The sequence below is a fragment of the Procambarus clarkii genome, chromosome 85, assembly GCF_040958095.1.
Source record: "Procambarus clarkii isolate CNS0578487 chromosome 85, FALCON_Pclarkii_2.0, whole genome shotgun sequence".
NCBI lineage: Eukaryota > Metazoa > Arthropoda > Malacostraca > Decapoda > Cambaridae > Procambarus > Procambarus clarkii.
Window position 1 is genome coordinate 11,155,916 of NC_091234.1, and position 15,475 is coordinate 11,171,390.

The following is a 15,475-nucleotide window of genomic DNA, read 5'->3' on the forward strand; positions in this document are numbered from 1 at the left end:
AGCAGCCCTTATAACCAGTCTAATCCTTTCCGAATTGGGAATCTCTGGCGACACGTGACTCTACCGGCTGAATTACGTCTCCCTTGCAGTAGCTTCATGCTGAACTATGAATCACTTGTAATTTCCACGTAAAGAAATACATCTATATATTTACTCATGAAATCTAAGTGAATAGGGAATAAGAATACCACTCACGGGAGTTATGGGGTTGTTAAACTGCATAATGGCAAGACAACAACATGATTATAAAAATGGCCAAATTAGCAAATCAGTGGTACTCTGCCTTGCCGGACATGGTGTCTCTAACATATGAGAGCTGTCGAATCGATCTGAAGCTCGTTATTGAATGGATGCTCCTCCATTTGATCGATGATAAAGATCAGCTTCAGAAGACCAACTGTAATGGCGGCTGTCTCTCCCAAGTCTGCTACTCACAAGTGTCGCGCGGGCCACCTAACGCCGAATGTTGGAAACTTTGGTATTAATTCGCAATATTTTATTCAACGTTTCGAATGGATGGAAACATTGCTGACGATAATTTACGTCATAATAACGTGCTCTATATAACAGCAGATTCTTTCTCACTGTGCAAATCATTTAACCTAAATGACGTTAGATAGACGAGATATATTCGTAGTGGAAATTCAGTTCATCGTTTTGTTTACCAGTCAGCTGATCACAGCTGTATAAAACTATTTCCAGTAATCAGCTATATAATGTGCTACTAGAAATAAATCTATTCATGATTTATATTCTTTAATAAATTGTACAAGTTTAGGCTGGATTAAATTCGATTGGTAAATATGTGGAGTTTATTCTCCGGGCTGGTTAACAGATGCAATCTTGAATGGAAAACGATTAAAGGCTTAGCTGCCAATGTGGAACGAAGATTGCGCCAAGCAGCCCTTATAACCAGTCTAATCCTTTCCGAATTGGGAATCTCTGGCGACACGTGACTCTACCGGCTGAATTACGTCTCCCTTGCAGTAGCTTCATGCTGAACTATGAATCACTTGTAATTTCCACGTAAAGAAATACATCTATATATTTACTCATGAAATCTAAGTGAATAGGGAATAAGAATACCACTCACGGGAGTTATGGGGTTGTTAAACTGCATAATGGCAAGACAACAACATGATTATAAAAATGGCCAAATTAGCAAATCAGTGGTACTCTGCCTTGCCGGACATGGTGTCTCTAACATATGGGAGCTGTCGAATCGATCTGAAGCTCGTTATTGAATGGATGCTCCTCCATTTGATCGATGATAAAGATCAGCTTCAGAAGACCAACTGTAATGGCGGCTGTCTCTCCCAAGTCTGCTACTCACAAGTGTCGCGCGGGCCACCTAACGCCGAATGTTGGAAACTTTGGTATTAATTCGCAATATTTTATTCAACGTTTCGAATGGATGGAAACATTGCTGACGATAATTTACGTCATAATAACGTGCTCTATATAACAGCAGATTCTTTCTCACTGTGCAAATCATTTAACCTAAATGACGTTAGATAGACGAGATATATTCGTAGTGGAAATTCAGTTCATCGTTTTGTTTACCAGTCAGCTGATCACAGCTGTATAAAACTATTTCCAGTAATCAGCTATATAATGTGCTACTAGAAATAAATCTATTCATGATTTATATTCTTTAATAAATTGTACAAGTTTAGGCTGGATTAAATTCGATTGGTAAATATGTGGAGTTTATTCTCCGGGCTGGTTAACAGATGCAATCTTAGGCATGAATTCTAGGAGAAAGCTGGCATTACTACTCCTCAATATAATAAAGTTAATATTGCTACACTCTTGGTTAGTTGTATTGTAAATTATATTCCTGGGTGCAATAAATTTATAATATTGCACTAGGGGTTAGCATTTGGATGTTGGAAATTTCCAACACCCTCGACCAACACTTGCCCCTCCACCGACCAACACTTGCCCCTCCACCAACCAACACTTGCCCCTCCACCGACCAACACTTGCCCCTCCACCGACCAACACTTGCCCCTCCACCAACCAACACTTGCCCCTCCACCGACCAACACTTGCCCCTCCACCAACCAACACTTGCCCCTCCACCAACCAACACTTGCCCCTCCACCGATCAACACTTGCCCCTCCACCAACCAACACTTGCCCCTCCACCAACCAACACTTGCCCCTCCACCGACCAACACTTGCCCCTCCACCAACCAACACTTGCCCCTCCACCAACCAACACTTGCCCCTCCACCGACCAACACTTGCCCCTCTACCGACCAACACTTGCCCCTCCACCGACCAACACTTGCCCCTCCACCAACCAACACTTGCCCCTCCACCGACCAACACTTGCCCCTCCACCGACCAACACTTGCCCCTCCACCGACCAACACTTACCCCTCCACCGACCAACACTTGCCCCTCCACCAACCAACACTTGCCCCTCCACCGACCAACACTTGCCCCTCCACCGACCAACACTTGCCCCTCCACCGACCAACACTTGCCCCTCCACCGACCAACACTTGCCCCTCCACCGACCAACACTTGCCCCTCCACCGACCTACACTTGCCCCTCCACCGACCAACACTTGCCCCTCCACCGACCAACACTTGCCCCTCCACCGACCAATACTTGCCCCTCCACCGACCAACACTTGCCCCTCCACCGACTAACACTAACTCCTACCCCGATTAACACATGCTCATCCCCAGTCCAACACTTGCCCATCCCCCCGACCAACACCAGCACCTCCCCAGACTAACACTAGCCCCTTCCCCAACCAATATTTGTCCCTCCCCCGACCAACACTTTCCCGTCACCAGACCAACACGTGCACATCCCCCGACAAACACTTGCCCCTTCCCCCAACGAAAACCTGCCCCTTCTCCGACTAACACAAACCCCACCCCAGATCAACACTAGCCCCTCCCCCGACCAACACTACCCCCTCCCATGACCAACACTAGCCACTCCCCCGACCAACTCTAGCCCCTCCCCCGACCAACTCTAGCCCCTGCCCCGACCAACACTAGACCCCTCCCCCGACCAACACTACCCCCTCCCCCGACCAACACTAGCCCCCCCAACCTACACTAGCCCCTCCCCCGACCAAATCTAGCCTTTTCCCGACCAACTCTAGTCCCTCCCCGACCAACAGTAACTAATCCCCCGACCAACAGTAACTAATCCCCAGACCAAATCTAGCCCCTCCCCCGACCAACTCTAGCCCCTCCCCTGACCAACTCTAGCCCCTCCCCTGTCCAATACTTGCCCTTCTCCCGTCCATCTCTAGCCCCTCCCCCGACCAACAGTAACCCCCATCCCCGACCAAATTTAGACCCTCCCCCGACCAACTCCTGCCCCTTTCCCGACCAACTCTAGCCCCTCTCCCGACTAACACAAGCCCCTCCCAGTCAACTCTTGGAAGCCATATTTGAAATGAATATAATTTTCAGAAGATATTCCATTTAAGATATATTTCCACACTTAAGTTCACAAACACCTCCTTCACACTTTTAAACTCAATAACACGTCTACACATCACCACGTCCACACATATCAACACACCAACACGTCCCCACATCAACACGTCCCTATATCATCACGTCCACACACATCAACACGTCCACACACATGAACACGTCCACACACATCAACACGTCCACACACATCAACACGTCCCCACATCAACACGTCCCTATATCATCACGTCCACACCCATCAACACGTCTGTACATCAACACGTCCACACACATCAACACGTCCACACACATCAACACGTCCACACACATCAACACGTCTACACACATGAACACGTCCACACACATCAACACGTCCACACACATGAACACGTCCACACACATGAACACGTCCACACACATCAACACGTCCTCACACATCAACACGTCCACACACATCAACACGTCCACACACATCAACACGTCCACACACATCAACACGTCTGTACATCAACACGTCCACACACAGGGACTAGGGGCCTCGTAGCCTGGTGGATAGCGCGCAGGACTCGTAATTCTGTGGCGCGGGTTCGATTCCCGCACGAGGCAGAAACAAATGGGCAAAGTTTCTTTCACCCTAAGTGCCCCTGTTACCTAGCAGTAAATAGGTACCTGGGAGTTAGTCAGCTGTCACGGGCTGCTTCCTGGGGTGTGTGTGTGTGGTGTAGAAAAAAAAAATAGTAGTTAGTAAACAGTTGATTGACAGTCGAGAGGCGGGCCGAAAGAGCAAAGCTCAACCCCCGTAAAAAAAAAAACACAACTAGTAAACACATCAACACGTCCACACACATCAACACGTCTCCACACATCAACACGTCCACACACATCAACACGTCCACACACATCAACACGTCCACACACATCAACACGTCCACACACACACAACAGTTTCAGACAAGAGGCTGACACAGTACCACACAAGAGGCTAGTGAAAAAGCTGGAGATGCAGGCTGGAGTGAAAAGGAAGGTACTCCATTGGATAAGGGAGTAGCTAAGCAACAGAATACAAAGAGTCACTGTGAGGGGTGAGTTCTCAGATTGGCGAGACATAACAAGTGGAGTCCCGTAGTGGTCAGTCCTTGGCCCTATACTGTTTCTGATACATGTAAATGATCTCCCAGAGGGTATAGACTCGTTCCTCTCAATGTTTGCTGACGATGCAAAAATTATGAGGAGGATTGAAATAGAGGATGGTAGTAGGAGGCTACAAGATAAACTAGACAAACTGAATGAATGGTCCAACAAATGGCTGCTTAAAGTTCAACCCGAGTAAATGCAAAGTAATGAAACTTGGCGGTGGAAACAGGAGGCCAGACACAGGATACAGAATAGGAGATGAAGTACTTCATGAAACGGACAGAGAGAAAGATATAGGAGTTGATATCACACCAAACCTGCCTCCTGACGCCCAAATAAAAAGAATTACGCCTGCGGCATATGTGAGGCTGGCTAACATCAGAACAGCCTTCAGGATTGATTTTGTAAATGCGCCCAAGAAACATAGTGTGCACTCTACATTATTAAAACAGTTAACACTGAAAGGCATCACTGAAAGTACTCAGAGTATGGGTAACGATGTGTATCAGTGCAATACCGACGGCTCTGTAGAAGAAGGTGGACGATGTACAGGATGTGCATGTAATATATTTGAACAATTTTCTCTCGTACATACAGCAATGAAGCGCGTCAATGACTGGGCAAGTACAACTCAAACCGAACTTGCAGGCATATACTTTGCCACTGAATTTTTAAAAGACAAAGGCAGTGGACTTATATACTGTGACTCGCAGAGTGCACTCCTGGCATTGAACGCACATCGTAGTGACACCCAGAAAATAGTCAGTGATATTCGAATGAATGTTTTAGCTGCCAAAGAAAACAGATTTGAAATTAAATTCCTATGGATACCATCACATGTTGGCATCTCAAGGCATGACACTGTTAATATGCTTGCAAAGACAGCCTGTAGAAAACCAGTGGTAGAAATTTATATGGGTATTTCATTAGAAGTGACAAACAGAATACTTAAACAAACATCTAATGAAGATCTCACCGACCTAATAAATTCACAAAGACCTGAAAGTTGTAGCATTAAATATTATGATAAATATCGTGAGGAGACATTTACATATGGGACTAATAGAACAAGAACCCGGCAATGTGATGTTATAGTGGCCAGAATACGCCTGGGATATAGACGTATCTGGCAGCTTTCTAAAAACCCAAATGTCGAGTACACAATGTGTCAACTTTGTGAAAGAGAAAACATGCACTCTCTTGAACATTATATTGTAGAATGTCCCATACTGACTGACTTTCGCCTTCCTGGGCTAAGGTATGCTGAACTCTGTAATTACTATATGAATACTGGAACACTTGATGATATATTGGACTTGTATCCAAGATTGACCATGTAATAGATTAATTATACAATGTATGTATATGATGTAACTATATAACCTGAGCTTGTAAAAGCACCTTAATCACCTTCAGTGATTAAGTGCTTAATTGCACACTAGTTTCTTTATCACCCTATCTCACCAGACAAATGTATGTGAATGCATGTGTGTGTATATATGTATGTATATGTGTGTGTGTATGTATATGTATGGGTACAAAGTATACATGGAAGCTGATCAGAATTACATTTCACCTTTGTAAATGTACATTAATGACACTGTGTAAAACACACATCGAACACTTTATGTAAGGCATACATAAATCTGTGTATCTATGTATTTACGTATGTAGGTTAGCTTAGCATGTTAAAAGCACCGAATCACCTTCAGTGGTTGAGTGTTCAATAAACCCTTGAACTATATGTTTAACGCATCTCTAACCCTGTCTATGGAGGACAGAAGAAAATGTATATATGCTGGTTAGCATTGTAAATGCGTGGCCACGTCTGTGGTAGAAAAAAAAACTAAACTAGTCCCAGAACTAAGAGGCATGAGTTACGAGGAAAGGCTGTGGGATATGTACCTTACGACACTGGAAGACAGAAGAGTAAGGGGAGACATGATCACTACCTACAAAAGCCTCAGGGGAATTGACGGCTGGCAAGGATAAACTATTCAACACTGAGGGTACGCGAACAAGGGGTCACAGGTGGAAACTGAGTACTCAAATGAGCCACATGGATGTTAGAAATAACTTTTTCAGTGTCAGAGTAGTTAACAGGTGGAATGCATTAGGCAGTGATGTGGTGGAGGTTAACTCCATACGCAGTTTTAAATGTAGATATGACAGAGCCCAGTAGGCTTAAGAATCTGTACACCTGTTGTTTGACGGTTGAGAGGCGCCAAAGCTCAAAGAGCCAAAGCTCAACCACCGCAAGCACAAATAGGTGAGTACACATCAACGCGTCCACACATCAACACGTCACATTGCAGACGAAGCTGCAAAACTTGCAACTAAGAGAAGAAATGTAGACATTTACATACCAAATCAACAGGGCAAGAACGACCCCAGCCTCCTGAAGCAGAGCCTGGGGGCTGCACGAGCCCCAGGAAGTGGACGTCCCGGTCCCGCTGTTACGGCCCTATTGGGTCGCAACTGGGGTTCTTCTCTGATGTTATTAGAGTTTGGGTATCCGGCCCCAAGTTAGTAGTGGCTTTCAAGGGCTGTGTTCCGCAACGCAAATAAATTAAAGGGGAAGGGATACAATTGCACTCTATTTAAATATATATTCACACCACCACCATAAATATATATATAAACAGTCACACGCGGTTACTATGACTACACTTATGTACAATCACTTGTCTTCCTCCGAAGACGCAGGACGTTTCACGGTGCTCAAGACGAGTAGCCCTGGTTCTCTTCTTGTGACCTCACGATGAATCCTTTGATTCCCTAGGCGAGTCTACCCTGGCCACAGGCCAGCCAAATCACAGTCCCACTGGGTGCACCGTCGTGGAGGCCTTCAACCACACATCCAGCCTGTAGCTGGCAGGTTCCAATCAGCTCTGCTGCGTAGGCCACTCCACGACCGATACTAGGGTTGCGAGCCCTAGACAGGAGCCTCGTGTGATTCCGCTGATCATTCTCCTCTCTTAACACCCCAGTGGCTAGTCTTCTCCACCAGTCAGCCCTGGGTACGATAATTCCTGGTTCTGCCACCTCACAGGCTGGCTAACACAACAGTGTTCATCTGGGGGGTGACTCACAGCTTCTGCAGCAAATACGTGGAGATACTATGGCTGCCTTGGGTAGACTGCCCCACCATCCGATTCAGCAGTCCCAGGTCAACTCTGTAATCAGACACGTCATTAGTACTGGGTACTCTCTAGGGCACTTCACTTATAGGCTTAGACACAAACGCCCACCTATCCATTTCATAGATGGCGTTGCTGTCTAAGCGTCACCTCACCAGAGGTCAGCAGCGGCTATGTTACGAGCTGGATAAGACGGGAAACCAGCCCCTGTGGCCGGTATATCTCGTCCTCACTAGATGGCGTCGTCCATTTGGAGGGGGTTTCGGGAGCTGACTCACAGATGGCGTGGACGTCACTGCTCCGTGCTACGACGCTGGGCTCGGGTCCATAACACCCGCACCTACGGGTTCCTGACAGAGATCATCACAGCCCTCTTTCACCCGAGGCCGGTTTCCTTCATGACCCAACAGAAGAGTGATATTTATTAAATGCAACAATTATTATTATAATAATAATATAAATAATTAATAATTATCATTCTTCCTTCTACTTGGTCGTGAAGGAAGCCGGCCTCGGGTGAAAGAGGGCTGTGATGATCTCTGTCAGGAACCCGTAGGTGCGGGACCGGGACGTCCACCTCCCGGGGCTCGTGCGACCCTCAGGCTCTGCTTCAGGAGGCTGGGGTCGTTCTTGCCCTTGCTGGGGTGGTTCTTCTCCGGCCCCGACCACGGCGGTCTCCGGGTTTGGAGTCCCAGCACATTCTTTCACCACCTTCGAGGTCATCCCCAGAACTCACAGTTCCTGCGACGGTGTTGGAACCAATCGTATCGGCGTTTGCCTTTCCATTGGAGACGCCGTGGAGAGGCGGAACCTGCTACTTGGGTAACACCTTCTCCTCCATATTAACCTACCCTGGCTTTGCGCCCTGGGGAGGCCACTCCAGACCAACAACCAGAGCGCAACACTCCTGAGACAATGGATGCCTACTACTACTACTACATACCACAGAGTCTATCACAGATTAAGAAAGTAATTAGAAACAGAGCGATGCAAAAGATGTACAGTGACCACAAAACAGCAGTTGCAACATTAGGATCTGCGTGTTGGTACAAGAATTCAACCGACTGCGAACCACTTATGTTGTTGAAAGGGAGCAGTAGAACAATAGAAGTACACTTACATCGCATCAAGCTAGGATACCCATGCGCATGGGAAATATGCTTATAGGTTCCAGAAGATGAGAGGAAATGTCAGCACAGTGGAGAAATGCCCGACAGACCACTGGAACATTATCTAACACAGTGCAGAGTTGCAAACCCATTAAGATTTCAACTTAGATTCAACAGAGCAGAAGTTGTTAAACACATGGGACAAAATCTTACAGAAGTGACCATACGAGTCATAAATACTCATACTCCGCCTACAAGTAAAACAGAAACAAGCAACAGTTAGTGGGCCAGCCAGAGGCTTAGGGCCCGCGCAGGAATATCCCTGCAAAGGAATAAAAAATAAACACGTCCACACATCTACAAGTCCACACACATCAACAAGTCCACACACATTAACACGGCAACACACATCAACACGTCCACACACATCAACACGTCCACATATGAACAAGTCCACACACATCAACACGTCCACATATCAACAAGTCCACACACATCAACACGTCCACATATCAACAAGTCCACACACATCAACACGTCCTCACACATCAACACGTCCACATATCAACAAGTCCACACATACCAACACGGCAACACAAATCAACACATCAACACGTAAACATAACAATTCTTTCAATCCATTTTATTTTTCTTCGTTTTTGTTGGCAGGGATATTCCTGCGCGGGCCCTAAGCCTCTGGCTGGCCCACTAAGTGTTGCTTGTTTCCGTTTTCCTGGTAGTAACAGTAGTTGTCATCCTGGTAGTAACAGTAGTTGGCGTCCTGGTAGTAACAGTAGTTGGCGTCCTGGTAGTAACAGTAGTTGGCGTCCTGGTAGTAACAGTAGTTGGCGTCCTGGTAGTAACAGTAGTTGGGGTCCTGGTAGTAACAGTAGTTGGGGTCCTGGTAGTAACAGTAGTTGTCGTCCTGGTAGTAACAGTAGTTGGGGTCCTGGTAGTAACAGTAGTTGTCGTCCTGGTAGTAACAGTAGTTGGGGTCCTGGTAGTAACAGCAGTTGTCGTCCTGGTAGTAACAGTAGTTGGGGTCCTGGTAGTAACAGTAGTTGTCGTCCTGGTAGTAACAGTAGTTGGGGTCCTGGTAGTAACAGTAGTTGTCGTCCTGGTAGTAACAGTAGTTGGGGTCCTGGTAGTAACAGTAGTTGTCGTCCTGGTAGTAACAGTAGTTGGGGTCCTGGTAGTAACAGTAGTTGGCGTCCTGGTAGTAACAGTAGTTGTCGTCCTGGTAGTAACAGTAGTTGTCGTCCTGGTAGTCAAGTTGGGGATCAGGTGAGCGTGCGTGCTCGCGTGCGTGCGCCCCGGGAACTCTTGTCTGGGTGATATTCACGTTAGAGGTAACTGAAGGAGGAGAGTTTCATGGTGTGAAAGAACTCTATTAATCAAAACTTATACTGTAAAATGTTTTAATCTGTATCAAATTATATTTCTAATTGCTTGTATATTATGTTAAATAGTTTTAAAGGAGTGCATTAATTGTGTACAATGTTTGTGTGTTCTCAGGGAGCAACAAGTTGGTGTTTAACCCTGAGAGAGGCTTCTACCGCCCCACTGAGACTCTCTCCTCTGCCTGGAAACCTCTCACCATCCCTCAGCTCCGAAAATATGCCTCTGATAACTACTGTCTCATATTTAGGTACGTTGTTCTTGTTTTTCCTCACACACACACACACAAAAGAACATAAGTCCATAATCGAGAAGATACGAAGGAGGAGACCAGTAGTAAAAAGACCTCGTCTTGGATAGTTGTAAAGGACAAAGGCCTTAAGAAGACTTTGATAAAGCCGCCTACAGACGCCCTAAGAACTTCTAATTCATTTGCCGTATTGGAGAACGAGTGCTGTGGTGAGACTGCGGATCACGCGAAATGGAAAGCAATGAAGTGCAGGCCTCTTAGAGAGTAAAGGAAGTACCAAAGCGAACTTTAGTTGTGGGAGATTCCCAGATAACGTATTTGGATAGAACGTTTTGTGCTAGAGATAGGGGGAACAGGTTAAGGGTTTGCTATCCCGGAGCTGGTATTGGTGATATTATAAACAACATGAATGATATTATAGCTGGAAATGGGAACAATCCCGTTATTTCCATTAGCGTGGGAGGAAATGATGGTGGTCGAGTTAGGAGTGAGGAACTGTTTCAGAGGTATAAAACAGCCATAGAGATAGTTAGGAGCAGGGGAGGAATCCCGATCATATGTGGCATTCTTCCAAGAAACGGAGTGGGAAATGAATGGATGTCGAGGAATTGAATTGGTGTCAATTGCCAGCTGGAAAGATATTACAAATCAAATGCAATATCTTTCATAGACAACTGGGAACACTTCTATGGAAGAAATAAAATGTATGCTCGCGATGGGGTGCATCTATCGAGGGCTGGGGTTGTTGCTGTTGCGAACTCGTTGGAACCAGTGGTTAGAGGCGTTTGTTTGAGTTTAAACTGTTAGTAGATAGTGATATGGGAATTGATTTGGAGGAAGGAAGTAATAAAAGTATGTGTTTGTGGGAGAAAAGAATTGGCAAAATGATCAGGAAAAGAGAAGAGCCTCAAAATAACAATTCACTTAGGGTATATTACACTAACAATAGAAATCTAAGAAAAAAAATAAACTATTTAAATGTTCTTGTCTGCACAGAAAAAATAGATATTATTGCACTTACCGAAACGTGGATGAATGTAGAAAATAGAGAGCTATTAGCTGAATATCAAATAAATGGATTTAAACTATTTCACACAGATAGAAATATTAGACGAGGAGGGGGAGTAGCCATATATGTTAGGGACAATTTGAAATGTAGTCTCAAAGAGGGAATCAAAACTGAGCCACATACAGAAACTATTTGGATAGAATTAAACGAAAAAGCAAACAACATTATAATAGGAGTTATATATAGGCCACCAAATTTAGACAAAATGGAAGAAAAGCATCTATGGGATGAAATATCTAGAGCATCTAGATCAAACAGTATTTATGTCATGGGTGACTTTAATTTTAGTGGATTAAACTGGTTGAACAAAACAGGAAATAATGAAGCAGAAGATTTTCTAGAATTAATTGACGATTGCTTTCTTACGCAACACATTAAGGAACCAACGCGGGGAAATAATATTTTAGACATCTGCAACAACGAGTAGCAACATCTGGAAATCTGCAGATGTTGCTACTCAAACCTGAATCTAAATCATTTTAATATATTATAAACAACAGAGGTCCCAGGATAGAGCCTCGAGGCACTCCACTAACAACATTTTCCCACTCTGACTTAACCCCATTTATATTAACTCTCTGTTTCCTTTGGAATAGCCATGCCCTAATTCAACTTAATATAGCACCCCCAATACCATGAGCCTCAATTTTTTTAATCAGTCTTTCATGTTACACTGTATCAAAAGCTTTGCTAAAGTCAAGATAAACAACATCACAATTCTTACCACTCTCAACTGCCTCAACTATCCTGGAATATAAAGATAGCAAATTTGTTAAACATGAACGGCCATTTGTAAAACCATGTTGCGACTCATTTATTAATTTATGCTTTTCAAGATGAAGACGAATTGTATTTGCAATTATCGATTCAAGTAACTTTCCAACAAAAGACGTTAGGCTAATTGGCCGATAGTTTGACGCAAGTGATCTATCTCCTTTCTTAAAAATTAGTACCACATTAGCTACCTTCCATGACTCTGGCACTCTGCCTGACTCTATTGATTTATTAAATATGGTAGACAGTGGCTCGGAAAGCTCCTCTTTGCATTCTTTAAGCACCCTGGCAAACACTTCATCCGGCCCTGGGGATTTGTTTGGTTTTAGTTTTACTATTTGTTTAATTACATCCTCGCTGGTAACTGCTAAACTAGTTAACCTGTCCTCGTCCCCACCCACATATATTTGTTCGGTTGAAGGCATATTGTTAAGTTCCTCTTTAGTAAATACAGATTTAAAATATTTGCTCATCTCATAAAATACTACTCATCTCCTCGTTATTATCTGTTATTTGACCTGTCTCAGTTTTTAATGGACCTATCCTTTCCCTAGTCTTGGTTCGATATAACTGAAAAAACCCTTTAGGATTTGTCTTCGCTTGCCCTGCTATGCAAACTTCGTAATTTCTTTTTGCTTTCCTTATGTCTTGTTTAACATTTCTAACCAGTTGTTCGAAATCCTGTTCTAAACTAAATTCCCCATTCTTAATCTTTTTGTACCACGCTCTCTTTTTACCTATAAGGTTCTTCAGATCCTTTGTTATCCACTTTGAATCATTAGTACTAGATATATTCAATTTATATTGTATACTACGTTCCTGGGCTTTGCTTAGAATATTTTTAAATAGATTATATATTGAATCCACATCGAAATCTCCTTTTTCGTCACCTGTCGCTGCGTTCACGTCTAGCCCACACCCCATCCCCAAGACATTCCAATCTATTTGACCCAAAAAATTTCTTAGGCTATTGAAATCAGCTTTTCGAAAATCAGGCACTGTAACAGAATTTTCTGCTACAGATCTATTCCATTCGATGCTAAATCTGATTTCTTTATGATCACTGTTCCCTAGCTCACTCCCTATTTCGATGTCCTTAATTTGTGTTTTCCTGTTAGTTAACAGTAAATCTAAAATATTATTTACCATCGTTGGTTCCTTAATATGTTGCGTAAGAAAGCAGTCATCAATTAATTCTAGAAAATCTTCTGCTTCATTATTCCCTGTTTTGTTCAACCAGTTTATTCCACTAAAATTAAAGTCACCCATGACATAAATACTGTTAGATCTAGATGCTCTAGATATTTCATCCCATAGATGCTTTGCTTCCATTCAGTCTAAATTTGGTGGCCTATATATAACTCCTATTATAATATTATTAGTTTTTTTTGTTTAATTCTATCCAAATAGTTTCTGTGTGTGGCTCAGTTTTGATTCCCTCTTTGGGGCTACATTTCAAATTGTCCCTAACATATATGGCTACTCCACCTCCTCGTCTAATATATCTATCTGTGTGAAATAGTTTAAATCCATTTATTTGATATTCAGCTAATAGTTCTCTATTTTCTCCATTCATCCACGTTTCGGTAAGTGCAATAATATTATTTTTTTGTTCTGACAAGAACATTTAAATCGTTTATTTTATTTCTTAGACTTCTTGTGTTAGTGTAATATACCCTAAGTGAATTGTTATTTTGAGGCCCTTCTCTTTCCCTGATCATTTTGCCAATTCTTTTCTCCCACAAACACATACTTTTATTACCTCCTTCCTCCAAATCAATTCCCATACCACTATCTACTAACAGTTTAAACCCAAACAAATGTCTTTAACCACTGGTTTCAACGAATTCTCAACAACAACAACCCAAGCCCTCGATAGATGCACCCCATCGCGAGCATACATTTCATTTCTTCCATAGAAGTGTTCCCAGTTGTCTATGAAAGATACTGCATTTGATTTGCAATATCTTTCCAGCCTTTCCATCCTATGTTCTTAAATTGATTGGAAAGTGTTGGGCATAGGGGGTGGGCTGGTCTTGGAGCAAGACGTGAACCCAGCAAAGTGTGATGTAATGGAGGATTTCGATTTGGATTCAAAATGTAACTTATTTACAAATATTCTAAGCATAACACAAGAAAGTGGTATACCTTACAAATTGAATAGATCAAATACAAATGACCCGAAATGGATAACAAAGGATCTGAAAAACTTTATAGGTAAAAAGAGAACTAGGTACAAAATGATTAAGAATGGGGAAGTCAGTTTAGAACAGGAATTCGCACAACTGGTTAGAAATGTTAAAAAAGAGATAAGAAGAGCAAAAAGAAACTATGAAGTTCGTATAGCAGGTCAAGCAAAGGCAAATCCTAAAGGTTTTTTCAGTTATATTATCATATATTACGATATTCTATTCAGTTATATTATCATTTCAGTTATGTTATCAATGTTCAGGTAGTAACATTATCATCGCAATAATGGAAGGTGTGGTGAAGGAACTGATGAACCTAGTTGGAGCTCTGAGAGCAGAGATTGATTCCCTACGGGATATCGCAGTGGATCTTCCTTCCGCTACTTTGGCTCTGTGGCGACTTTTGATAGTTGAGAATATTTTCTTCTTGATTTGCTCCTCTATGTTTGAGAAACTTGGAGGTATTTGAACCTGTACAACAGGTAGAGCAGTGGCAGTTTTTGCTAGTGAGTCTGCCTTTTCATTACCATCTGTGCCAATGTGACTTGGTATCCAATTTAGTGTGATTGACAGCCCTCGATTATGAGCATCTTTTCCTATATGTTGAATTTCTGTGAGGAGTTGTATATTATCTCTGTGATGACTGGATAACAATGCCTGGAGTGAAGATTTAGAGTCTGTATGAAAGATGACATCATGTTAATTATTTTCAATTGTATAGTTTATTGCCTCCTTCAGGGCATATAATTCTGTTTGCAATGTTGAGAACCCACTATTCATGCTCCAGTAAGCTTCATGGTTGGTAGTGTAAACTGCTGCCCCAGCAGAACCTTTTTCCTGATCAACTGATCCTGTCGTGACGCTGAACCCCGGTTCATTCCGAACACAGCGATTACACAACACACAACACCTTGCCTCAGCAACCGTTACTACCACCGTGTACTCCTACACACACCAGA

The 15,475-nt window shown here is 43.3% G+C and overlaps 1 protein-coding gene across 1 annotated transcript in view; it reads left to right on the forward strand.

Moving 5' to 3' along the window:
- The first annotated feature begins 251 nt into the window (after nt 1–251).
- Nucleotides 252–15,475, forward strand: part of LOC123746675 (uncharacterized) — a 151,376-nt gene continuing 136,152 nt past the window's right edge. Inside the window, exons 1-2 of the mRNA XM_069316841.1 lie at nt 252–399; nt 10,352–10,484. Coding sequence (XP_069172942.1) covers nt 252–399; nt 10,352–10,484 — 281 coding nt within the window. The remainder of the gene's footprint in view (nt 400–10,351; nt 10,485–15,475) is intronic.